Here is a 27,294-nt window from a genome sequence, read left to right as displayed (position 1 = left end):
TGTCAGGGTCATGTTTTTATGCATGTAGATATCAGATCCTCAACAAGATATGTAGAGCATCCCGTATCCTGGTTTTAACACCTTTAAGACGGCAAACCAGGAAGCAGGTGACATGTTGACTTCACTGTGAATCCAGATTTGGATTCAAAGTTGTCTCATACATTTTGTTATCCTGCTGTAATGACCGCATCTTTTAAAGCTTTTTTCTATTTTCTGTTTTAAATTCCTATCTATTTGCTAAGCATTTAGACTGCGTGTTAATAAAAATGCATTTAAATACAGCAGGAGGCAAAAACGATATGATTCAGAAACTCTCCAGCAGATGTCACTCTCGGGTTCTGTTGATTAGCTTTAGGTTGAAACCTTCAGTGAGGTGTCAGGTGTTTCAGCACAGGGGCGTGCACATCTTTTAAGGTATTCTGCACCACTTTAATGATGATAATGAATATTGGCTTGTGACTGAAATGCAAACCGATGTAGAATGAACTAAACATACTTGTATATTTTTTTAGTTTCTTGTATAGCTCACAATTCTAATTTCAAGATGTAATCTTTGTCTTACCCCAGTGGCAGATTTCTTTTTATGCAAAGGCTTCATTTTTCTGTTTTAGTATCTTAAAATATGACAATTTTCTTGACTTGTCAGCTGAATGAGAGTCATTTTAAGCTGAAAAAGACAGTTCTAGCTAAAATTAACATCTTAACATTTTCTTAGATTTCAGTTTTTGCAGTGCAGGATGATTAAACCAGGATCATAATGAACCTGTTTGTGCGCACTCACCTCATCATTGTCTTTGTACGGCAGAGAGCCCCTCCCTCCAGCGATACTGAACCCCAAACTCCCCCTCTGACCAGACACTTTGATCTGTAACTAAGAGGAAATGATTTTTATCTCTAATGAAAGCCTGAAAGTGTGTATGAGGTCTGCGGGGAGAAGAGGAGACTGGAAATAAATGATTCTGAATGCATGCAGGAGCAGTCTGAAATTTAACAAAGATCCACAGCGTGCAGTTACTCTTAATGGCACTTTGGAGATGAATGTTTCCTGAGGAAGAGTCCGCTCTGAGGAAGACCTTTGACTGACTGTGATGGAGGACACCTTAATGCTGTCTCCATGGTGACCGCTGCCTTTGTGCAGAGCTCTGTGATGCTGAGATTTTCTGCTCTCTCTGGTGTCTGTCCTCTGATGGAGAAATCAACATGGTGAGATATTTCTTTTTTTGTTTTAACAGCTGGCTCACACAATGCAAAGGATTAAAAACGAGGCAGGGTGTCTTTAGGCCATCTACAGTGGCCCTGAGGGTCAAAACATGACATTTCAGCAGATACTGCACAGCATAATAACACAAAATCCTATCTCAGATGACATTTTAGAAAATAAACACTACATTGATACTTGAAAAAACTGCACAAAACACAATCTGTTCATAAGTTCAACAACAGTCAGGACAATTTTCACATCCAACATAACAAAGAACATTTCATTAAACACAGATTTTCACAAACCACAGCTTCTTACAAAAATATTTGTCAAAGCAACATTTAAAAAAAAAAACATTTCACTTAACACAAACATGACATTTCTAAAAGCAGATTTAAACTTAAATCGAAGCCAGAAGAGCAAAACGACAAAAAACATGATTTTAAGGCACAACAAAATACCAGAAACTTTAAAAGACTCCACAGCTGCAAAATCTTTAAAGCACAACCTCAAGTGTATCAAACAAACATTTGATATGTAGAAAAACACAAACACATTTCACAAAACAGAAACTGACATACAAAAATAAACAGCTTTCCATATTTAAACTTATTTCCGGAAACCATGACATATCAACAAATCTTAAAAACTGAAATCTGAAAAAGTGTTGACGCCTCGAAAATGTTTTATTTGTAAATACTAAAAGACAAAAATGATGTTTATAATTGCTTTAAAGTTTGTTCAGATTCAGTTTCTGCAGTGAAGAACTTTCTGCTGATCTTTTCTGCATTTTCTGAAGTGTTTTGACCTTCAGGACCACCGTAGCTTTCCGGTGAGTCACATAAAGTTTGCAAAATGTCAGATTCTAAAAGGATAAAACATCCAGCTGATTTGTTTAACCTGTAAACCTTTTGGGAAGCAGCATCAGTGAGAACCTGCAGGAGTTTCAAACCACCTACAGCTTCATAAACAAGTGAATTCAAACAAACGCAGAAGAAAAACATCAGCAAATTGGAAAACAGACCTCCTTGGGTTTCTCAATTTCCTCTGCTTCCTTGTCTGCGCTGGAGAAGAGAGCGCTCACACCGTCCCAGAAGGGGAGCAGACGAGACCCGGCCTGCTGGCTCTCTTTGTTTGACCCCCAGCTGAGGACAGGGAAAGACCAGTGTGTGCTGCTGGTCCTGGGGGGCGTGTTAGTTTGGAGATTTGTACACTCCTGGAGATTTTCAGAAGACACAACCGGCTGCTGGGAAATGAATCTTTGTGTGACAGATGTGAGAATAAAACTACAGACAGTGATGAATACAGGCGCAAAGGAGCTGCATTTCTCTGAGCTGAGCCTCTGACTTCTGAATGAAGCTGCTGATTTTAAAGGCAGATAAAGAATACATTTTTTAGCACCAGGGGGCGCCATTACAGTCAAAACATTGCTACAGCATGAGAATGAAGTTGCCTTGTTTCTCTGTCTGTGCTTTTGTTCTAAAGAGCACATATTATAAAAATCAAATGCTCCAAAGCGTTTATGTCATTGGCCTAAATGATGTACCTTGAGGAGGCAAAATATGAGAATTTAAGATGATGTAGGACTCTAAAATCAAGTCATATAACACTTATAAAACATGTTTTTAATCATAGTTAGATGCATATTCACTGTGCTTGGATGCAAAGAACACAAATATAAACGGCACTTTTTGGGGAACTTGAAGCATGCTTTCATCACTACAACATGCAGCACATGCAGGATAGACGAGTCAAATACGGGACATGCGAGCGAAGCTGTTCAGGAACTTTGTGCACTGACAGACACTAAAGCGATGGAGGGGTTAGAGAGTGGAAGACCTGCTTCAATGCCTCCTGAATCACTTTATTCTCATCATTTTTGGATATATGTATTAAAAGAAAACCAACCTATCTCGACAAACCAACTTATCAAATCAAATCATCAACAAACATGTTGTTTAGTGTTGCACTCTTTTTATTGATCAGTGGTTAAAAAGTCATCCAAATCTCTGGCACAGTGCCTCAGAGATTTGATTTGTGCAGCTTGATCAGAAAATAATTAAAAACATTAAAACAAACAGTTGAACCAATCACTCTGGTCCACTCTTTAAAAACAGAATTTACACAGTTCATCATGTACCACTTAAAGAATTTCAGATACGCCAAGAAGTGCATTAAAGTGGAACTTCTGACAACTGCGTTTTTAAGGATGCCATCTTTGTGGTATGATCCCTGTTTTCACCAAACCACCCACAATCATTTGAACAGTACTCTGTGTGAGGGAGCTGTACAGCTGTTTTTGGCATCTATTCAAAAGATATAGCAAAGCAGTGAAGCACAGCACATATAAATAAGACAGCGTAATTTAAGTTTGATGTGCAGTACTCTTATTTAATTCATGAATCAAAAAAAAAATCCAAAACTATCTGAAGATGTTCTACAGGTTTCAAGGCCATCACTCCACTAATGACAGGTGTATATGGTTTAAATGGATGATAAGACATTAGTGACTGTTTTGTTCGTTATTTTGATTTAAAAAAAAAAGAAAGAAAAGAAGGTACCGAGTTTTAAAAAAAGTTAAAAATCTGCAACTGATTAAGAAATTTGCTATACATTTGTATTTACATCTGAGCTGCCAAAAAGTATAAAAGTATTGATATTCACAAGAAGACTATACAATAATCCTTAATCAGTAGGTCCAAAAGTCCTGTTTCTGTTTGCCCAAAATGTAAAAAGAAGTATTCACCCAGTGTTTTAAAAATAGATATAGAACAAATATATATAATACATTTATGAAGGTTTGACCACATTATAAAGACTGATGATAGTGCAACTATCTAATGTATACTTTTAAAAAGAGGCATTTAAAAAACTCTTTAAAATATCTTTAAGAAGGAGCGTCTCTGTGCAGATTATTGCAGTGGACATTAATTCAGAAGAGGAAGGCACAGCGGCCCCGATACACCGAGTCACACAGGCGCTCAGGACTGGAGATGGAGCACGGTTTACAGGCGTCCAGGGTTTAATCAAAGGAAGGGAAGGCCACACCAGGGGTCATAGGTCAGAGAGAAAAAAACAAGGAGGGGCTGCAGGGGGTTTGTGCAGGACGACATGGCCAGACACAGGAGGTAAGAACATTTCTGAGGTAAAAGGTCACACAGACGTGGTCACTCTGTCTGCAGCGTTATTGACCTCGTTTTTGTTGGAGTCCAGGCCTTTGGCAGCGTTCAGGTCGTTACGGAGGTTCTCGGCTGCTTTCTTCATCGTTTTCAGCTCGCCGGGGTGAGGCGTGGCCCGTCGGAGCAGAGTTCCCTGAGAGATGGGGCAAAAGTTTACTCACTACAAACAGACTGAGTGCCAACATAACCAAGTCTATCTTATCTCACTTAACTACATTTGGACTGTGTAAAGGCTACTCCTATGACGCTAAAGCTCTGTGCAGAAACTCAACAACTCTTACAAATGATGTCTTTAAATTAATAGATTTATCTTAATGTGAAAATGTAAGAGTTACAAAAAAACACACACATCAGAGGACACAAGACAAGATAAAAATCATGAAATCCTGCAAAAAAGACGTAAAACTAGTGCATAAGAAAGAAAAAATCAGAAATATTAGTTGCTAAAATATTGTTCACAGGTCAAAACAGTCTGAATATGATAAAAACAGTCCTGATAAAATCCAGATCCTGATCCAGCCATAAAAGAATTACAATAATGAAATGATATAATTTTCCTGCATGACTAACTCCTGAATAACTTTCATATAATTACTGTGAAATTACTGGACAGTGAAGGAAAGATGAAGTTAAGGACAGGCCTTAAGATCTAGATCACAGTGAAATGTTTCCTCACCTTCTCATCATCCTCCTCCTCATCATCATCCAGAAAGTGAATGGCACTGATCCGGTTCATGGCTTTGTTGTCCCACGTGTCATCTGCCATGTCATTCACCAGACTCTCCAGAGCTCCACAGCGGGCCAGATTATCAGAGCCTGGAGGGGAGTTCAGGAAGCACACGACACAATGTTTAATATGCAGAGAATAAAACGCTCTGATAATCAGAGTGAAAGTTGACGTGAATGTTTCTGCAGATTAAAATCAATATGGTTGTTGTGATTGCTTCCCAGTGAGCCGCCAACTCAAGAAATGAAAGCTGACACACAACCCGGAGCCTGAAACTGCCAGATCACAGTTTCAAATCCCAGCTTAGTCACAAGCTTACAGCAACTCAATCTTCCCTGCCCCCACCTCAGCCTCAGCCTCCCTCATCTGGCCTTCACTCGTCTAATATCTGCATCACTCAAGAGCAAGAAAGCACGGGACAGAAGTGAAGGGATCTGTTTGATATTTAACGAACAAATGGCCTTTAAAAGAAGAGTTTCAGTGTAGTAGTGAAACACAAACACTCTCCAGGTCAAAGTGTTTCAGGATATTGGTGACGACTAAGGCACAAATCACAATGAAGTGCTGTATCAGGCGGAGATCGAGCCGGCCCTCAGCAGCATCCTTATAACCAGCGGGTGAGCTTTTACTGGCAGCAGGCCAGCCGCTGCTAAGCCTCTTTAGCTGTCCAATCCAACGCATTTCTGCAAAAACATAACCAAGGAGGGCCTCAAGGGACAAGAGAGGCCCTGATCTGATACAGAGGATGTGATCTCCTACAGGACCTCATAATCAACAGAAAAACTGGAGGGAAGGATGAGAGAGCACGGAACACAGTGTGCTTCTCCGAGCAGATCATGTGATAATGTCATGAAAAACCGGCGGGCCCTGAATGCTCAGACACGATAAGTGATGGGGAATATTACTCAGATGATATCGTGATTGTTTGAAGTCATTTCACATCAGAGGAGCAGAGGAGCAAACAGAAACAGCATCAACTTGAAGCCTCCTAAATTTTATAATAAAGCATCCGCAAAGATCAGAGACACCTCACCAGGGCTTTTGAATCACCTAGATCCCTCTACCTGCTGGGAAATACTTCATTTTCCTCTGCTCAGAACTTCCTGCAGGAGCTATTTCACAAGTGATGCTTTTTAGTTTTTGTTTTTGTCACCTGCACAGCCACTACAAGGGGCACTTCAGGTTAACAGGCATGGGAAAGCAGCTAAAGAGGCACAGGTGATGTAGGGATCTGGGGAACGGAAAGAGCAAACATTTTTATCTCTAATCTAAAAGTGAAAATCAAAATGACAGATCCCTTTTGTTAATATTCCAGTTCCTTTTGGATTTCACAAGTTTCTCTGTGATTTCTGCAGCTGGAGTGCTTGGGAGTTGCAAGATGTGTCATTTTGAGGCTTCTCCTGTGTATCTCATTACATATCAACAGTGAGAAACTGACACAATTACGATAAGAAATTAAATCTACTGGCTGCGATAGCTGTGGGTCTCCTGTCATAATTTATTATTGTTTAGTTTCAAGTCCAGATGACACATAAAATGTTCAAAAAATTAAAGAAATTATTCTAAAATCCAATTAGACGCCAGTTTTGAATTAAGAGTCCTCACTTAGGTGTACTTTGAAAGCTGGCTTCAGTAAATCTACTGATAGATGAAGAAAGATTACTGTTTCACAATAAAACACTTTTTGAGAGCATCACTCTGCACATTTAAGATGCATGTAAACAGCATAGTCAGACGGAAGATGGGCTGAACATAGCTCAATTGACATGCCTAGATAATGCAATTGCTATTGTGCTGCAGTTGGAGTCAGCAGGTCTTGGTACAGAATAGGAAGTAGATTACCACGATAAATGGGGTCACTGCAGTCCAACACAACAATAACATCATGCAATATAATTAACACATATAGTAGGTAAGAAACATAAAGGGCAACAGCTGCATCCACCTTAGCCATCATCATCAGATTGTTGTTTCCTCTTCTGGTGAATCAAAACTAGAGTCGTGGCCCAGATCGCGTACTTCTGCACTACCACTCATTATTTTAAGTGTATAGGTGCGCTCCCATTGACAGCACAGAAAAAGCAATGCACTTGATTTCTCAGCTGGCCCATTAAAAACAGTCAAACAATAGTTGATGGATGTAATCAATGAAAAGCAGAAGAACTGCTGTAAATGGTTGTGAAATACGATCCTAGTTTCCAGTAAATTTGAAGCTGCAGCGTTTGATTTGGCACAACACTACCCCCTTCTATCGAGTTATCGCAGAGTGTACACAGTTCACTTCAAGTAAGTGTACTTATGGAAGTATGTGATTTGGGACACAGCAAAGTTTGATACACATACAATTTTGCTTATCAAAAAGGTAACAGCACTGTCTACAAAAACAGAGTGAAATATTCTCGGCCAGAAGTCTGATTCTCCTCTAGATCCCCTGCTGTTACTCTACGATAGATATATGATCTTAGCCGGACCACTGTGTGCATGTTAACGTGCTGACTGCCTCAGACTGTAGCAGAGCCTGTGGTTGTTAAAATGAATGTCAGAGAGTGACTCTGATGGCATCTTTACCTTTGTTGTCGGGATCATACGGCTGTTGAGGCAGCAGCACACAGGTCAGCACCTTTTCCCCCGTGTCTGGATCCTCGTCAGTCTGGAAGGTGAGGAGCGGCTGTGACTGGTTTTCTGACAGCCATAAGGCCTTCAGCCGCAGCGTGGTCAGAGACATCGGTAAGTGGACGAGCCTGGAGACAAACATGAAATAAATCACCGCAGAGAAGACACACTGATACACGCTGTTGTGTGAACATTCTGGATGACTACTTTGGTCAGGATAAGAAACTTGGCAGTTGTTTAGACAAGAAGCGAGACATTTTCCAGACGCTGAGGTGAATTTGTTTATGTTAGAGAGAAGCAGCAGACTCTGCTGCAGCGTCTTCTGAAGAACCAAAACAGGTACAGGCAGAGAAATGAAGTCAAAACAAGATTTGACTTTAACCATAAGTACAGGAATGAATCACGAAGAGTATCTGAGGAACCAAAAAACATGAAAGGCTATTTCATTAAGTATTAATGCATCTACATTAACTAATATGAAGGCTGTAGGGGGAGTTTGTATCTGATTATGAAATGAACTTAAAATGCCTTTTTCAAACCTTAAAATGTAAACTAAACCACCACTGAAAAGTTATACATCCATCTTTTATTGCCCAACATTGCTGTGAACAGATATATGTCACAAGAGCAGCCTTTCTTTACATTTGCGACAGCAAATATTTACAATAAGTGACACATTTGAATGTTAAAAAGAAGCAGGATGTGTTCTTTGTCAGAAGCTACAACCTCTGCATGTACAGAACAAGATTAGAAAAGGTAAAAGATGAACATCTTGTAAGATGTTCCCTTTGAGAGACTCAACAGTAAGGCCCAGAAAGCACCAGGTATATTGTCAAGGTGAATAAAAAACTATCAGAGACTGTATAAAAAGGACCTGAGGGTCTTTGAACGCACCTGTTTCCAGACACATCGAGCACGTGCAGCTCTGTGGCTTGTGACAGCTCTGACGGTATCCTTGTCAGTTTGTTCTCTCGTACACAGAAGACATTCAGACCGCTGCAGCCCCCGATCTAAGAGACAGAGGAGAGCAGATAAGACAGAGTGTCAGCTTGAAAACACAGAGAAGGACTCACGTGTAACGCTGAAGCTTCTTTCCTGGACAAAATAACAGCACATAAACCTGTGCTTTGGCCCTTCACTCCAGGATTGAAGATCTCAATAGCAGATAAGTCAATGGGATCAAATGTCAATCGGATCAAATGTCAATGGGATATAGCAGAGTGACCTAAAGGAAGGAGCAGTTAGGCTCAGTGGCCGGACAAAGCAGAGAGTGGATGGATGAGCTGAACTGTAGTCATAATCTATTAATCTGCTCAGACACAGACCTGAGCAGGATATCAGAGCTGCTGCAGAGAATCGTTAAAAGAAGAACGTTAAGCTCATCGTGTACAACAGGAAATATGACAGATAAAGAGCAGGAAGTAGAAAGGAGGGAGTTATTAGTGGAGAAATCCAGCGTGTATACCTGAGAGAGGTTAAAACATACAAGTCACACGATGCTTATGACTTTATTATGCTTTCAATATAAAACCTAAACAAACCCAAGCCAGATGAGCACACAGAACGTCGAGTATGAGATCTGAGTCATTGTAAAGAAGCAAAAAAGCTGTAGTTTACCAGTGTAAATGAAATCTGTTTTCATCAATTCTAACTTAAACATCCATAAACATCATAATATAAATATATTTTTAAAATATTGCTTATCTGTATTCAAACCTGGGGTTGCAGGATAAAGTGTGACCCTCTTAACTGAAACCTTCGGCTATAGGTCTTCATTTAGCACGGTCACTTTTAACTCCAGAACACCAGTTGCTCTGTAAAAGTTGTGATCCTGCCAGAACTTGAGTCCATAGTGGAGAATGATTTTTGACAACCAATCACAGAATAAACCAGACATTTTTATGCTTTTTACAATTTGAACTCAGAGTTTAAAAAATTCTAGCTTATCTGAAAGAATGGAGCTTAACGCATGTGCATCTTTATGATGATGTTTTTAGCCAATTTAATACCAGCCTTCCGCTTTCTTCTTACCAGTGCTTTGGTTTTTCTCTTTTTCTAAAACTGAAATCTGCCTTCACAGAAGATAAACACAATCAGATACATTATTATGTCCACTTCCCTTTCAGCACGAACACATTTCAGCCCTGAATTATATGTTAAGGCCAACTTATCAACAATCAATCAAATCCATAAAACTGGGCCAATGGTCAAGTAGCTCAGAGCGGCACAAATCAATGCTCGGACTTTGGTTCCACGCTGGTTGTCAGAGACATCATGCAATGCTGGTTTGAGAAAGCAGTGACACCATCGATTCATTATCTAGGCCAACTGTTATTTTACTCCACACACTGCAGGCTTTGCATCATTAAGACACAGAGCCATTGTGCCACGTCTGAAGGAGCCTTTCAGATGAAGCTTCAAACCAGGCAAGCGTTCACTTAAGCAGACGAGAGGTTAGAGAAGAACATCATGTACAGACACAATGGACACAGTCAGATGGAGCTGAACGAACCGCAGCCCCGAGCAGTAAAAGTGAAATAAGAAAGCTCCACAAGTGAGAGTATTGTTGATGCAAATATGAATGAACTTTAGACGGTCTAAGCCAATGAGACTAGGAGATGAAGATGTATTTAAGAATTACATAACAGTATTACTGTCTTACTTGACAGCAATAAAGCAGCATGGAATGAAGGGATTTTATTCAGTGGGGGAAAATACATCACAGGTTGGTGGTGAAACGTTATAGTCCAGGTCTGAACTGAGGAATCAGTCAAACAGCACTGCATTTTTATCTAAAAGCAACTGCAGAGGCAAATTCTGAGATGTGAAATGTGGCGGTGCAAGCTCCAAACAGAAGATGGAATTTTGACATTTCAGTCGTCTGCAAGCAAATATCTTTTTCTGTATTTCTGTACCATAATGGGTGACATTCTTGCTCCTCACTGACTGACAGCAGTTTAGACCATAAAGCCAAAAAGGCTCTACCAGCATAAGAAATGTTGTTAGTAGACTCTCCTTTAGGTGCACCTGTGTTTGTTAAACGTGACAGTCTTACCTCCTTAGGTAAAAACGATAGCTGATTTCTGTCACAGTTGAAGTTGGACAGTCGCTTTAATTTCCCAATACTCCTTGGCAAACTCTGAAAAAACAGAAAAATACTAAATTAAAGAGACAACATGTGCTTAAAACTTTAGATAGAAATATCACAGAAGCTTTATTTGCCCCTAGATTTTATTTTCTAACAGCTTATTAAAAGCTATCAAAGTGAAAAACTTTTCCATGAACATGAGCAACGACATCAAGCTGTAAATTATTCCTGCATCACCAGTACGATGTGTTTCTCTCACAGACAGAGACAAAAGAAGATGTGTAGCTCTCACAGATGTTTCATTTACTGACACATACACAGAGACACATTCAGCTGCTTTCGCATTAAATGTTTACGTATTTAATGTTTGTGTAACATTGTTTTACTTCCCAAATTTTCTGCATAAAGAACAATTCCTGAGGAAATATGAAGGTTAATAAGACACTTCATGCAGCAGCTGCATACACACCTGTAGCTGGTTTTCTGTTAGCACAAGCTCAGTGAGGCTTTCACAGTGGCCGATGCTCTCTGGGAGATACGTTAGTCTATTCTGATCAGCTTTCAATATCGAAAGCTTCCGTAGTTTTCCTGCAGAAGAAGAAATAAATTAAAGATGCCACCTGCAGATTTAGTTCAATATTTTGAATTTTGCAAAAATACAGAACAGCAATAATCTGGCAGTTACAGCACACACAGCATCCTGTGCTCATGACTTTAATATGCTTACAGTCATTCTTAATAAGGAGGAAAGATCATTCACATGAGCTTACCGATGCTTTCTGGCAGAGCATCAATTAAGTTCTGAGAGACCAGCAGATCTGTTAGCATCACCAGGCCCCCGAGCTCCTCTGGAAGTCTCTCTATTTTGTTTTCTGATACATCCAGGCACAACATGCTTCTCATACTGCCCATCTCCTGAAAGTCAGAGCAGAGAATTGTATTCTTTCAAAGGGTGTTGCTACATGTTTGGGGGGGCTATGTTGCAAGAAAGCTTTTTGCTCTTGGAGTGGCTGAAAGACTAACAAAAGGTGAAGTCTGTTTAAAACGAAAGCGAGACAAAAGTCAAAACAAAGAGTGAGAAGATCCTTGATATGAAAAAGATGTTGATTGATTGACTCACTGCAGGTATTTCGGCTAACTGGTTTCCATCCAGCCACAGGTCCTTCAAGCTGACAAGACAGCCTATCGACTCGGGCTGTGTGGGAGAAAGAAATGTTGAAATCCAAAGAGTGAGGGCCAGGAAGGCCAAGCAGAAAGCAAAACACACAAGAGGATGAAAGAGCAAAGAACACAATGCAAGTGGTTTAAATGTAGCCACAAACAGCTAGACAAAGAAAGAAGCAAAAACAAGCAGTCGAAGTCAACTTGAATGAAAAAAATGTGAGTACTTTTCTTCTCTTCGAAACCTTACAGCCAAAACAGTTTGTCAAAATCTCCTAACTTTGCCAAATTCTTTCCAAAGTTTACTCCGAGAGATAAAAACAAAGACATTTATTACACTCATAACTTATCTATCATTCATATTCATTTACAGCTTTACTGCTTTTTTAAAATGTAGCACAAGGGGGCCAAAAGAGTAGCAAAAAATTAATAAATAACTAATAATAAACAACTATGCAGAAAGACTGCAGTCCAACGTCCACACAAACAGGAGATAAATTACAAGCAGCTTCAGACACACAAAGTGCCATTTCTTCGCCAGCTGATTGTGCTCATCTCAGTAAATCATTGACCACCAGAGAGAGAAGTGGAACAAGATTACAACTTAAAACCAAAGCTCAAAGCAGATGGCCATCCACCCATCTGTGTGATAAAGAGTGAAAGCTGTTTCTAGGGATGCTCATCTACCTCTACACAAGAGCAAGGACATGAGAAAATTTGGTTCTGCTAATGCTGAGAGTCAAAAACTTTCCCAGCATGAAGAAGAAAACAAAACTTACCAAACTGTAGAGTTCATTATTCCCTAAGTCGAGTTCTTCAAGTCTTTGAAGTGAGGATAGTGACCTGGAAATGGCAGATACAAAGAAGATAATAAATCAAACTATGCAAACGTGTTTCTATAGAGACCAGGCAGTCAAATACTTACTCTGGCAGGAATGTGAGCAGATTTTCTCGAAGTTCTAGTGATACCAAGTTGGTAAGGCTGCAAAAACAAAAGAAAGGGGATCATTATGTTTCTAAAAATGCCATAAAAATACATCCTTGAGTTCCATTTCTTCAAAACTTCTCCTTCCCTTCTCCACAACATGGACTCATATTTCTATCATGATGAGAGCAATCAAAGTCTGGAAAAATGTCTCTTTACAATCAGATATCTGGAAACAGGAAGCACTTAGGAGGCCAGTCAGTCTTATCAAGGCTGTAAAATCAGGACGGCACAAACAACCACTGAAGACTCTGAATGAAGAGCAAAATGTCAAAAAGGGCATCACAGATCAAAGTACATTTATTGCTACACGCGTTGTTTATGTCTCAGCGCTTTACAAAAGCTCAATTAATGAGGGCTTTTATGACAACAGCTGACGAACGCAGCATAAAGTCCATGTCCATAAAAATAAGACGACTTATTATTCAGCATAACAAATTTAGAAATAAAACAGGAATTAAAACCCTTTAATGTGCCTGTCCTCAGGTTTCTGTGAAAGGTATTTTGTTCTGAGTAAAAACACAACCCCTCCTCAGGAGATAACCCGCTGCTGTCATCAACCTCTGCAACATTTATCTTATCCGCTTCTAAAAAACCCACACCATGTTTTTCCAGCTCTGTTATGGTTTTCATTAACCTTTTCCTCCTGAAGGAGCACTGCGTTATGTAAGATGTATATGGGACATATGTGGGGCACATGCTGTACTGTGAAGAAACAGAGGAAGATGTTACAGAAGAACTCCTGAATGTTTTTAGTCACAGAACTGTTCATGTATACAGTATGTATGTGTTACCCTCTCAAACTGCATGCAAAATCAAAATACTCTGGATCGGTCTTGTATACAGTTTCACATCGATGCAGTTCATGCTCTTGTTTATGCTCAGTTTGTACCTGTTGCCATGGCAAACCTGAAGAGGAGGGGAAAAATGTATGTAGATTTGAGGAAGGGAACACAGAGAGAGTGGAGGACTCTCTCACAGCATAGCAGCATGAGTGTAGCCCACTAAGAAAACCAACGTAAAAGAAAAATGCAACACAGTAAACAAAGAGCAATGATGGAAGGCATCCAGTAGTTCATCTTCTTTGTGATTTGCATGTAGCTCTTTATTAGAAAGCGAAATCAAGCTTTATTTCAATGAGTTGTTCTTTATTACCACTAGGGCATGAGAAGTGACGATTCCTTCGACCATTGACCTGACTGCAAACCGAACTGAACCACTATGTGGAAATGGGGCTGTACAATACATACAATGCTGTAGGATATTTTACCGATTCTTACGGCTCGATATGGTGCGGCAAGTTACAGCGCGATAAGTTACGATATGGTAGAAAATAGCATGGTAGGATGCTATACACTATGGTACATTATGGCATGATAAGAAGTGGACAGCGTGGGTCCGCCTTTGACCATTGTACAGTTTTGAAGACAAAATACCCCCACCAGAGGCACCACCATTGTGCAGCCAGAGTCTGCACATTAGAGGCTATGAGGGACTCAGAGAGAATCTGAGTGGAGCCGGGTGAAAAAAGTATTATCATTTTTCTTTTGAGAGTCCAATCTCTTCTTGACTCTCCCTCCTGACATATTTTACAATTACCGCAAATATTTACACAAGCACAGCAGCTGTCAATGACCGTGAAACGTGACGTAAAGCCTCGTTTTTAACCTCTTATATCTAATGAAAATGAAACTTTTCAGAGAAGAGGAGTTGAACACAAGGCAGCCATATAATATCTTCAAATCACCACAACAAGCGGGTGTGAAAAACATTCCTACAAGCTATATTAATTTTTAAAAGTTTGACCGCAGCCCATCTGGAATGGCTGGGGAGATTATTTTTTGACCTGTACTGCAAATTTTGTAGTGACCTCACTTTGAGCCTAGTAAGATGACGTCCTTTTTTTTTTTTACAGTCTATGGTACAATATGGTACTTTACATTGCAATGCACATGCACTGCATATACCATACTATACAATACAATATGAAAAGGTATAGAACAAAACAATATGATATGGTGCATAGAACATTTCTACAACTACCTCAAGGGGTGTCACTGTTTCAGCATAAAAATGTAAGTGTCAATTGTTCGTAGCCGATGATTATCAAAAAGTATCTATACAACATGTTACATATTGTGTAAATTAAGGTCTGTGATGAGGTTCAATTACAGTCACACTGGACAGCCTTAAGCCCAAAAGCTTGGCAATTTGTTTCACTGTTGTTCCAAAGTCTTATTCCTGAACTACAACCACTGAAGAAGCCGAGAGTCTGATCCTGAGTCATATCGCCAGGCTTTTGCCTGCCATACACGCAAGAGATTTAGCTGTTATCCATAATTTATGTCAACATGTAAAACCAAGACAAATCTCTGTTTACTCTAGCTCTAACAGCTTCGACAGCTATCTAATGGTTAAAATATGCCATCCTGATCACTGCCAGAGGTTATTTCATGTGTGCTACTGGACAGCATCAGCTCAAGTTTCACTGCAGGTTTTAATTTCAGAAGAAAGTCTTTCTATGTGACAGTCAACACAATACAAATTCAGTTTATGAGTTTAGATAAATGAAGGTTTCAGGTTGTCACAGTTGCATTAGTGGATTCTGAGAAAGTCGGTCAAATGTCAGGAAATTAGCAACATTTCTGACCAAAAGTGCCCGTCTAGTGGTCGAGTAATGTGATACCTTTAAATCCATCCCTGTAAGCGTTTAAATCCAGTTTCCCTTAAATTCCTAACTTTAACTAAAAAACAACCCTTGTGGCACTTTGACCTTAAAGCACATAGTTCTGTTATTAAATCTAATTATGACTAAACTCAACAATAACGGCCGCCTCATGGGAATAAGAATGCTGGCAGACAGGTCTCCTCGCTGTGGCAAATTTAAAACCATCGCACAACAAGCCTGCTGCCTTTTATGAACAAAGACAATGCAGCCAAGCAGACGACACAGGCAGATGTGTCTGAGGAGAGTAATGTGGCTGGTATGTTTACCCCTCTGTGGTGAGACAGAGGAGATTGTAGAAGACGTTAGTTCATCAGCAGAGAGACACACAATAGAACAGCAAGCACTTTAACATGTAATGTGCATTTTTGTTGCTGGAGTGGATAACCTTTGGTGTCTTTGCAGTAAGAGGTATACATTTAAGCCCAGAAGGAACACTTTTGTGCCATGTGTTAATTGGCTGTGTGGGAGGAAGTGCTCTTAAGCTAAAAATACAGCAGTAATTGTCAACCTTGCCGCCAGATAAAGAGTCACTCAGACAGAGGAGTGCCACTCTAAAGAAATGTTATGAGTTCAATGCATTTTAAAGGAAAATGCTGACAGGCGGAAATGCAGAGAAACACAATGGGTGTTATTTGAACCTGAAGTCATCATTTGAGTGCATTAAAATGCTCGGAAATATAATTTTCGAAAGGTTACAGACATCTAAAACACCATCCGGTCAAAGAAGCACACATATTAGTCATTTCCAGCTCTGATAAACTCTCCTCTGCTGGCAGTCTACATGAAAGCATTTCACAGGCAAAGACAAGATGCATTCAACATTTCAAAGCATGTTTGTTAAGGCATGGTTTTTACTTACTTTCCAATGTTATCTGGCAAAACTTGTAATGAAATATCATTGATGGAAAGGCATGTGAGATTTCGCAGCTCTGGAAAACTTTCAGGTAACCTGGAAAAATAAAAGAGAGGACCCAAATATGAGAGGCCAGCTAAAAAAGGAGACCACATAGGGATCTAATGCAAATGCTTTTAAACACTTTGGGCATCAATTTTGAGCAAATGTTGGAGCAGCTTGCAAGAGCAGAACACTGGTGTAAGTGATATTGAGCAACAGTTTCCAGCTTAGCCATAAACTCTTGATAAATTGAAATTTTTTATCTACTTGTTCTTTATCTTTGCCCTTCGTCCTTCCCTTTCTTCTGCCAGTCACAACTGCAGATCAAATGTTTCAACTCAGATGTAACCATCAAAAGGATCAAACATGTCTGTCTTTTAATCACAATGTTTCTGAACTAACCGGAGGTAATTTGTTGCAGTTGTTTGTGTGAGCCGCAGAAAAAAAAAAGGGTATAAGGCAACTGTAATCTTTGCGCTCAGTTTTCTGGTACAAGGATTCCAAGTGCCTGCAAACGGCCTCACTTTCTTAATACTTACCTTGTTCAAGACAAGCAGACCACTAGCAAATACTGTATTTAAGTTTTTACCTCCTATTCGGTATCAGTAGCTAAAAACAGGGCCTTTGTTTTTTTTTACACTATTTGTGTTCATGCTTTGTGGGTCTCAGCTGGTCTGGCTTTGGGACCATCAATTCTAACTTCCCATATTTACTGAATGAAACATGGTGCATTTTGAGCCTGAGATAAAACAGATTTTCACTGACTGCTTCAATTTTTTGCATGCAAACCATAAACTATGCAAAGAACAGACAGCGTGGCTTCGCTTTTTACCATTGTGCAGTTTTGAAGCCAAAATATCCCCATCTAAGGCGCTGCCATCTTGCAGCCAGAGTCTGCGCAGTAGACACAAAAAATGTCTTATTTCTTTCTTTCGAAAATGGAATCTCTTTCTTGGCTCTCCTTCCTGACATATCTAACTACTCCGGAAGGAACTACACAAGAACAGCAGCTGTCAATCATCATGAAATGTGACGTAAAACCCATTTTTCAACGTCTAATAACTAATGTAGAAGAAACTTTTAAGAAAAAAAGAGGACTTAAATACAATGCAGCCCTATGAAATCATCATTTCACCACAGCATACAGATAAGGGATGGGAGAAAAACAAAACAATATATTGAAGTATCAAGATTTTTTCGTTTAACAATTTTAAATGGGATTTTTTTTTGTTCAAAAATTGATTTTGAGTTTGAAAAAAATATTGAGATGTCAGATCCTGTGCATTTTTTTTTAAATATGGCTCTTGATGTTGTGTGTAGGCACAGTCATCATCATTCAAAGTTTTCGCATGATCTGATGTTAAAAAAGAAAACCAAAAAAGGCAAAAAAACAAAAATATCGAAGAATTAAAGAATCACAATTAAAAACAAATCTGCACCCAAAATATAGAATGGAATTGTGAGAAAAGAACATTGTTCTATAAAGAAGACAAAAGAAACTTTTCTATGAGGTCTCATTATTTTTTTAAAGTTTGACCACAGGTCATCTGGAATGACAGGGGAGACAGGGTTTTTGGCCTATACTGCAACCAGTCACCAGGGGGAGCAGTTCTTGTGGCCTCACTTCAAGCCGAGTGAGTCGACGTCTGTTTCTTTTTTTCAGTGTATGGTGCCAACACCTCTCTTCACAAAACAAGAGTGTTTTTTTTCCCTCAGTTTAGAAAAGTAATTATCTAAAGCTGTCTTTTGTTTTCTCAATTAGCACATGAAAACAAACCTTGCAGGTCTTCGTCTATACTGTAAATGGTGTATTTAAAGTAGCATTAAAGGAAATAATCAACACCTGGATCAATGTATCCAGTATCCCTTTCAAAGCAAGAGCACAGGATTTGTTTTTCAACTTTCTTATGTCCTGGAAAAGACCTGTTTCCTACTAGTTCATAATCACTGCCTTAACCCATCACAGGACAAAAAAATAACTCTTCTTTGACCAAACAACAGGGCTTGGACGATGTGCTTTTCTCGCTGTTTGGTTCTTTAACAACTGTTGGGGGGGCGATTTGGTTTAACCTGTGATTCTTTGATATTTACGATTTTGGGAATTTTTAGTTTGCTTTTTTAACAGCAGACCATGAGAAAAAGGTAAATGATGAAGATAATGTCTACAGGCTAGATCAGGAGCTATATTTTCCAATAAAATGCCCACAACATGAGTCAGAAAGAAACATTTTACCCTCTGCTTGAGAAAAGTGGTGACTTTTTTCCAGTCTAGTTTATAAACAAAGACTGAAATAAAGAGTATGAATTTGAAACAAAAAATGATTTTTTGACAAAGAATCTTGATTCTGATTTTGATATTGCCAAACAAAAAATCCTGATATATGATATAACCATTTTTTCTCCCACCCCTACCAAACAAGCTTCTTGTGTCAAGTGTTTTAGTACTTTAGTACAAAGAAAATATCTGTAATGAATAACACCAAGTTCATTTACTAAACCTTAAAATCAGACATGTTTTCATATTCCTGAAGCAAGCTATCAACAAGTCTTCATAAACAATCAGCACCTGTTCGTGGTGTTTGGACCTTGGTGTACTGGAGCTGCTTGTAAACTTAACCTTCCTAATAAAAAACATTTTTTCCAGAGATCAAATTATTGCTGAATTTCCTGGTTCTTTCTGTGAAAAAATATACACACCAGGACCTCAAGTATTCATTGTTACTGTTTGAAAAGTGCTGGAAACTCGGGCTGAATCTAGGTTAATACTGTGGGAAAAAGAGTGTTTTGTGCGTGTGTGAGTGTGTGTGCACTTCAGCAGTATTGAACTGCACTGCCTTTGTACTGCCGTTCTTTGTTGGCTCCTGAACTACGTACTGTACTGTGGTGTGGTTTTGTCCCTGCTGAGGTGCAAATGAGACTTTATCTCACCCACACAATGACAAGCATATTCTGCAATCTGTCGAGGAGACTGAGAGTGCATGAAAAGACATCACAGCAGGATGCCTTAAAACTGAAGTAGGAACACAACAGATATGAACAAACATCTCCACAATCATGTTTTATTTTTACCTTTTCACCCTAACATACTGCAGTCCTGATAAACAAGCCTGAAACAGTAACTGTGTGTACACAAACCTTAACAGCTATGTTTTCAAAGTGACTAACACCACAGGATATTTTATGAAGAGTGGATAAATTGTTTTTGATAAGCAAACCTGTAATCTGTATAAATACCTTGTTAATGGATTTCCACTGAAATCTGCCACTTGGAGTGCTTTGCAGTATGAAATGCTTTCTGGAATTTCCATAATATCTGAAATAAAGAGAAAAGAAACATGCTGCTTATTAGCATAATTCCCATTTAATGCTCTATTAAGGTCTCCACATTATTCTGACTCAATGATTAGATCAGAAATAAATACAAAATACTATCAAACATAGTCAAATGAAACCGATCAAGATCACAGTCCACAGGGTGTTGCTCAAAATATTTGAAAAGCAACTAAAAACAAAAATAATAACTTTAAATGTGAAAAAATAGACCCATGTTTGAAGACACCAGTGCAAACAAACAGAGCAATAAATGAGTGTTTGTACTTCCTTTTCACAGAGTTTAGTTTCCCTCTCAGTGAACAGCCTGTGTTGTTGTTGCAAGAGAAACCTCACCACTGTATCTAAAGCAATGTGACTGGTCCATAAAACAGCTGAGAAATCTCAGACTAATGCAAACCATGCTTCATTTTCATGCTTGTTTGTTGCAGTAACTTCACTTGAGGAGTAAATCTGTCAGTGTGATTCATTTGAGGAGCTCTTTGCTGTGTTGCTCAATCCAAACAAGCAGGAGAAAATGCTCTGAAACATGGTTCTTAAACTACTAGTACTTTAATGTTAACATTGTTGCTGCTTTGCTCTATTTGCATTTTTTCTTCTTACCATTTCGAGAGACGTCCAGCTCCACCAGCTGCATGAAGTTGGCTATTTCTGGAGGAAGTCTCTGGATCTCATTGTCACTTAGGCCAAGTTTTCTTAGTTTCACCAGCTGGAAAAATGGCTGGAAGGGAGAAAAAAATCTGCATTAAGGAAATTGCCTTAAAGGGTTTTGCATTAAAGCGATGGATTTGATGCCATTGATGCATCCTGGACCAGCTGCAGAGTGCTTTCCATTTACAAACATGCAAACAAAGAAGCTCAAACACTGTCTTTAATATATTTTGTAGCTGATGCATTGCAAATTAGGCATGTTCAAAGTCAGACCAAGGGTCCAAATATGGCCTGAGGCCCATTTTCATACGGCTTCCAGCTTTCATCCTACAATGTTTTAAACAAAACCTACGTTTTTCTAGTAACATTTTATTAAACTGTATTTCGACTGTGCATAGTCTACTTGTATAAATCTAAAGCTCTGTACATTCTGCAGAAACTCAACAAGCTGACATATTTAAATGAAAGTTTGTGCCATGATGTGACAGCGAGAGATCAAAAAACACAAAGGATTCAAGATGAGATTAGTGTTATAAAATGGAGCAGAAAAATAGTTCAGAATGCAGGATCAGAAATATTTAGGGTCTAAAATGCAGGTCAAAATAGTCTGAACAATATGAAAAACAATCCTGATAAAAATCAGACCCTGATCCTGACTTAAAATAATTCTGACATATTTTTCCCATAGCGCCTCCTAATGGAGAACATTTTTCTTGAGCAGAGGCACAGTTTGCTGTGGTCTATGCAGCATATAGCACTGCAGAAGACTGACAATGAAGCACGTTTGACGTCATTCAGTGACTGATTTTTCCAGAATCACAAAAAAATTAGTTGTCAATGGAGTATTTATACATTTACGGTTAATAAACATGTCAGTAAGGGCTGTTGACCCTTGATGATTTTTACAAAATCAAATGTGGTCCTCTTAGAAAAAGCTTGGACACCCCTGGTGCAGATTTCATGGATACTAGCCTCCTACTAAAGGTCAGGAGCTCTGTGGTAGTGGTTAGGACATGAGGTCACTGTAATGTGAAAAAAAAAAACGATTAAAGATGCATGTGTTTTCCTGCTCTAACAGGGGAAAACAGAAATAACTTGAGGGTGGGGAAACGTCAATTAAATCCAAGCTGTTTGCTCCCACACAGTCTAAACAGGAGACAGATAGAAAGCACCTGTGGAGATGAACTGAGTGACAGGAGCGTATCATTGGTATAACCTCTCCTCTTCTCCAGTGGAAATACTTCATGACATTACACCAGCTGTGTCATGATAAAACATGGCTGCTCCAACATGCATACCTCTGCAGGACTTCGTACAGGGGAGGTTTTCACATGTTACAGCAGGAAAATCATGAGTGTGTCTAATAAAATTAATGATGTCTGGATTCTTTGAGCTGCTTCAGAATTACTTAAAAAAAAAAAAAAAAAAAACAAGCCACCACGACTATCATGACTTGATACTGAGAGAATTAAGTTTCATGTTAAGAAAGGGAGCAACAGAGGCTGGATTGCTATCTTTTAGTTCCATCAGTTGGCTGCAGCACAATAAAGGTTTCAGACTGAATACCTCAGACAGTCATCCACAACTTATGAAACTACTCCAAGATGTCATGGTCACAAGTTGCTCATTTAGAGAACAGAAGTCTGACTCTGTTGTCAGTTTTTGAAAAATAAAGATCCATTTGGCAGAGTCATTTGAAAGGCAAAAGCAATTATCCCAGGCACATACTTGACGCCCATTTTTGAGAGCGGGCAGAAGCTTGTCTGCTTGGTGGTGAAGCAGAGTGCAAGCTATGCGGCTTCAGGTTCAGTTAATGTTTTGGCATGAAGAAAAAAACAGCCTCATGAATTTCCCCCCTCTGGCCTTTGTATTTTGGGTGCTGCTGCTTTATTACAAGACAGATTAACAGACTGTAAAGGCTCAGGCATGAGAGCAGCTCCTTAAACCACATCTATCACTCTATCAATCGCTGAGGTTAACTGTTAATATGCTCTAGACTCTCTTGATCTGAATGCCCAGTATGCTGCAAATGGTTTTACATATTTATAACTGAATGGGCTTTTTGCATATTTTTTCATAAGTTTACCCCCATTTTTTCTACTGTTTTGTGACTTGTTGTAGCTGATGCAAAATAATTTTGCTTCAGGCCATTCTGCAGAGATGCTCTGTCAAGAAATTGCTCTATCCCTAAACATAACCCAGCAGTGTGGGTGCCTAAACTTCACCAAGCTGCAACTTTTTTTGTGAATGTGTAGCACAAAATGGGCTAATATGAGGCACCAATACTGTCTGGATAGGTCCAAAAGAAGATCATGGCATAAGTTACAGAGCTTGATAAAAATCTGAAAAACAAGAAGTGTCTGCTTCTTCTTGTGAATTAAGGGCCAGGAAGATGGAAAAGCATAAGGGCCTGTGTGCACTGACTGCATCTTTTTTGCACTGTTTGCATTGATTTTCAAAACAAAGCCAAAAAGGCTCAGCATCTCATTGCTCAGTTTCTGTAGTGCAAAAAATACTCTTGGTGTGAGCTGTCTTCCATCCCTGCACCCACACATGTCCTGTCTCTTTCATCAACCAATTAAAATCAAGAAGGGGCAGGACTTCTAATATCAAATTTATACACATGGTAAAGGACAAAGTAACCAGACTCGTTTTTCAAGGGTTAAATTTCTAGCTCTGAAGCTACCGGCAATGCTTGGATTAAATCCCTACCAGTGTTTTCCAAAATGTATTTTCAAAGGAGTCTTTTAAAAGAAACCTGGAGGTCACTACTAAAAGTAGTCTAATTGACAACTTTTGTAACCCTGCTACTGTCAACAATGCTGAGGGGCATTCTTAAACAAAGCAAAAGAAAATTGTAGCACACCGAAAAAAATTGCAATAGCAGGAAAAACATGGTGTAATGGTAAAGTAGGAGTGAAGATCTGATTCTGCCAGCTAAAATCTTCATGCAATCAGAAAAATGTGTGAGCGCACACATGCATATGCCATTTCAAAATACAGATCTCGTTTTATGTGTGCACAAGAAATATGGTGCACGAGTCCAAAAGTCAAACTCCACCCAGTTATTAAATGCACATGTAAATCCCAGGTCTCAAGACGGTTCAAATAATCTCTAATCCTTCCTTTCACTGTGCAAACAAACCTGTAAAGTCACAAGCCAAGACCAGTGACTGAGCTTTTTTGTCATTTCACTTTCATGTTTCACTTATTAACAAACACAAACTGTAGAGAAAGTATCAGAAGTGCAGCACAACAGACTTTCTCTTCATGATATTATCTGGGGAGTTCTGGCTTGTGCAGACATGTTCGTTTCCAGAAACCCAACCTGAACTGCCACAGATCTGGAAAATCATGCACATTCAGGTAGATTTTCCTGACGTGTCTGTTGCTCGGACTGCCTACCTGAGCTATGCCACTCCTTTCTGACACAGCCGGAAGAAAGGTCAGGTACTCTGAAACCTTCAGCGTCAAAAAAGAGCGAGACCACCTTCATTCAGTGCTTTTGTCCTGTACTAATCCTCGTGATAACAATACAATCAGGGGTGTAACAAAGAACATCACAGATTCTCTATCATTCAGTCGACTTCCACTTTTTCATCAAGCTTTGTGAGTCCTGCATTAACATATTGACAGTAAACCTGTTCTTCCTGTTGGCGTCCTGTGGCTCCACGCCCCAAACAATCACCCATGTGTAACACACAAAAACCAAAACAGCCTGAGAGTCAAGAATTCATTAACCACTCTCTAAACCTGAGTCAATGTTTGAATCTTTAGTTTCACCTTCAGCACTGTTTGCTGGAAAACAAGCAGAAGCCTGAGGGTGGTTCCCCAGAAGAGCCCTGAGTGTATTTGTTTAATCAACGACAGATGTGTTTGTTGCTTTCAGACCTTTACATGACTGATGCAAGAAATGCTTTAAAATATGTGCACAAGCTAAAATACTCATGGCAACATGCACAGACCAACCCTCCAACCTCAGTGAAAGACATCAGTGTCAGACGCTCAGTCTAAAGTTACATGTAGGTTACATCGTCATATGCACACAGTGTTGGATATCACAGCCGAGGCAGGACTTAAAAGAGTCTGAACCACAAGCACTTGTCTGGCACTCAACAAGTGCTCTACTGTGACAGGTTTTTCTCTGCAAAAACACCTCACGATGGGTCATGTGACAGTTAGTAGGTCAGCTCTAACTCGAGCTTCCTGCTCAGGGATTCACAGCTCCGCTCTCTTTACCACTTCAACCACATCGTGAACTCTGCAGCTTCCTGTCCCGCTGTTTCCCCTCCACGTCACAGTCAATGCCGTCTGTGTCAGTTTTTTAATGTCTGAACAGGGAGTATCTCATACATGACAGAAGACAAACACCACTTACCGCAATAAAATAATGAAATAGCAATTTACTGCACAGCCTTGAGTGATGACAGGAGATTCCTAGAATAATTACTACTACTGCTTTAAAAACAGCTGAAGCTAAAAGATGTATTACTAACCACTTAATTTGCAGAATTTTAAGAAATAGTGAAATAAAATAAAGCCTAAAATGTATTCTGTATGTTGGCTAATGGCATAGAGTGATTCCTGGTTTGCATGTTCAGTGTTACATCCCAATACCCTGTTCTCGAGGTGATCTCCATTTTTTAAGTTTAAAGATTGAAAAGCAACCAAGTTTATGAAAAAACAGTGAGTGAAAGAGAAAGTGAGAGCAGCGCTAATCAAAGTAGGGGGGGAGTGAAAACAAAGCAATCAAATAAAGAATTAGGAAGTCATTGTCCTTTTGCTTCACTGTGGTTATGCTCTCAAGTAAGGACATGTATGTTTTGACAACTACACGACCAAAAGCCTTCATCCAAACAAGTCAACTAGTCCTACTACCAGTTAGGGCTGGACAATTAATCAGATTTTAATCGTGATTTCAATTTTGCCATCTGACAATCATAAAAACAATATAATCGAAGAAAAATAATTAATATACCACACAGTGTAGATGTATGCAAGTTCCTGTGCTTCATAGCTCTTCTGTGTTCCATGTGAAGCCACAGCAAGTGTGTGTGACTTATGTGTATCAATAATACTGTATGTGCCACTTGCTGGTTCTTTAAAGTTGTGTTTAAATAAGTACTGAAGTTTTTGAATAAATGAATAATTGTGTATATTAATTGTGATTTCAATATCTCTTAAAATAATCGGGATTCTTATTTTTACCATAATTGCCCAGCCTTACTACCAGTTGGTCATAAGTTACTTTTTATTGATGTAGGCCTGTAGGATGTCTGGCATATGTTGTGTTTAAGCTGTAGTGGTCATCGATCACTTGTCGCACCTACTATGGCTCCGGTTGATGACAGACACCATCAGGTTTTAAACAAGACCAGATGTCAGATGCCATCTCGTACAGCCAATATGTTGGCATCTTCTGATTAAAAAAAAGGAGATTAAGTTAAACGATGGCTATGCCTGATGTCTGGTTCCAGATTTTGTTTACTTCCTCCTGTGTGAGTGTGTCACTCTCTCTGTCTCCGCTCTGCCCTCTGTCACAACCACTTCAACGCTTACTATCATCACCCACAGGACATTTTATTAAGTCGCGCAAAGATGCGCTTATCTATTTATGACAGGCTTGAATCAGATGAGAGAGAAAACAACTGTCTGTAAATGTTTATCAGCCTCAGCTGAAAGACTATTAGCTGTTGAGCTTGAAAGCACAACAGACAACCTTGAAATGTTCAAAACAAGAAAATCAGAGAACACAGAAATCACACTGCAGACACAGACAACACAACACCCTTCCTCTGAGAGTACATAGTAAAAATTGTGTTTTGGATCCACAGAGCTTTAATGTTTTGCTTTTCACTACTATTGACAGTATGACAAATGTTTGTCAAGCCTGATATGCATGTTGAAAATCAACATGGCATATCATAACATATACCTTAGCAGCTTATTATACAGCCTTACAGTTATCTCAACTGACCAAGCTTCAACGAGGAAATGTTTCAGCACTTTCACTTGTAAAGTGACTAAAATTAAAGCAGTTGCTGAACTTGGTTACCAATGAGCAAGTATGAAGAAATGTTATTTCATTCCTTAGTGAAACAGTAAAACAAAATGTCATTCAATTGTTTTTTAAAGCCGGATATGAAAAACGTAAAAACTTGCAGCTCTGTGTCACAGTTTCACTTCAGCCGGGGAAGGTGGGAAATACATTCATATCTGAACTGGACAAACAGGCAGAAGAATTTCAACAGGCAGCGAGTTTTGCATTCCTACTCTCCTTATCCTTTCTTAGTTTGTCTGCAGTTCAGTGAGCTAACTGCAGCTCACAAACCCGGCTGGAGCTGTGTTCTGTATCTGGAGAGCCAGAAAAGTTTAAACAAAGAAACGTGAGTGATTATTCGGCGTCTCAGAACAAATATTACATAAACAAGTGAATAGGTGCCTTAAGTAAAAGATCCCGCCATTAAATGCACACCATGACTTGGTCACCGAGTTTCCGTATTACACTTTTGAAACTACCTGCTGCTATCTGCTCAGATTCAACTTGCCTCATCTTGAAACAGTAAAAACACACCTTTTCTGTCTCATCTTGCCACCGAAGCTGCTTTGTGCATGTCTTTATCTGCCTGCAGCTCTGAATGTTTGATTTCAGAGATGCTACTGAGTCTTCTTGGCTGACTTATATAACTCCCAATACAATGACACATGAAGCGGTCAGAGTTTATTCAGTAAGCCA

General features: G+C 39.3%; 1 protein-coding gene across 1 annotated transcript in view; it reads right to left on the bottom strand.

Moving 5' to 3' along the window:
* Window positions 1–3,169: 3,169 nt before the first annotated feature.
* The window catches only part of lrrc1 (leucine rich repeat containing 1), a 29,568-nt gene continuing 5,443 nt past the window's right edge, over window positions 3,170–27,294 (bottom strand). Inside the window, exons 2-14 of the mRNA XM_074676374.1 lie at window positions 20,511–20,628; window positions 19,812–19,890; window positions 16,542–16,631; window positions 12,895–12,951; window positions 12,749–12,812; window positions 11,929–12,003; window positions 11,579–11,723; window positions 11,278–11,396; window positions 10,776–10,859; window positions 8,615–8,730; window positions 7,676–7,848; window positions 5,057–5,196; window positions 3,170–4,513 (exon numbers count right to left, since the gene is read on the bottom strand). Of these exons, the coding sequence (XP_074532475.1) occupies window positions 4,355–4,513; window positions 5,057–5,196; window positions 7,676–7,848; window positions 8,615–8,730; window positions 10,776–10,859; window positions 11,278–11,396; window positions 11,579–11,723; window positions 11,929–12,003; window positions 12,749–12,812; window positions 12,895–12,951; window positions 16,542–16,631; window positions 19,812–19,890; window positions 20,511–20,628 (1,419 nt within the window). The 3' untranslated portion in view covers window positions 3,170–4,354. The remainder of the gene's footprint in view (window positions 4,514–5,056; window positions 5,197–7,675; window positions 7,849–8,614; window positions 8,731–10,775; window positions 10,860–11,277; window positions 11,397–11,578; window positions 11,724–11,928; window positions 12,004–12,748; window positions 12,813–12,894; window positions 12,952–16,541; window positions 16,632–19,811; window positions 19,891–20,510; window positions 20,629–27,294) is intronic.

This window comes from Halichoeres trimaculatus, unplaced genomic scaffold, assembly GCF_033239565.1.
Source record: "Halichoeres trimaculatus isolate MK-OKI-2021-1 unplaced genomic scaffold, fHalTri1.1 fHalTri1_scaffold_8, whole genome shotgun sequence".
Lineage (NCBI taxonomy): Eukaryota > Metazoa > Chordata > Actinopteri > Labriformes > Labridae > Halichoeres > Halichoeres trimaculatus.
Note: the sequence above shows the minus strand (reverse complement) of the source record. Positions and strands in the feature narration are given on the sequence as shown.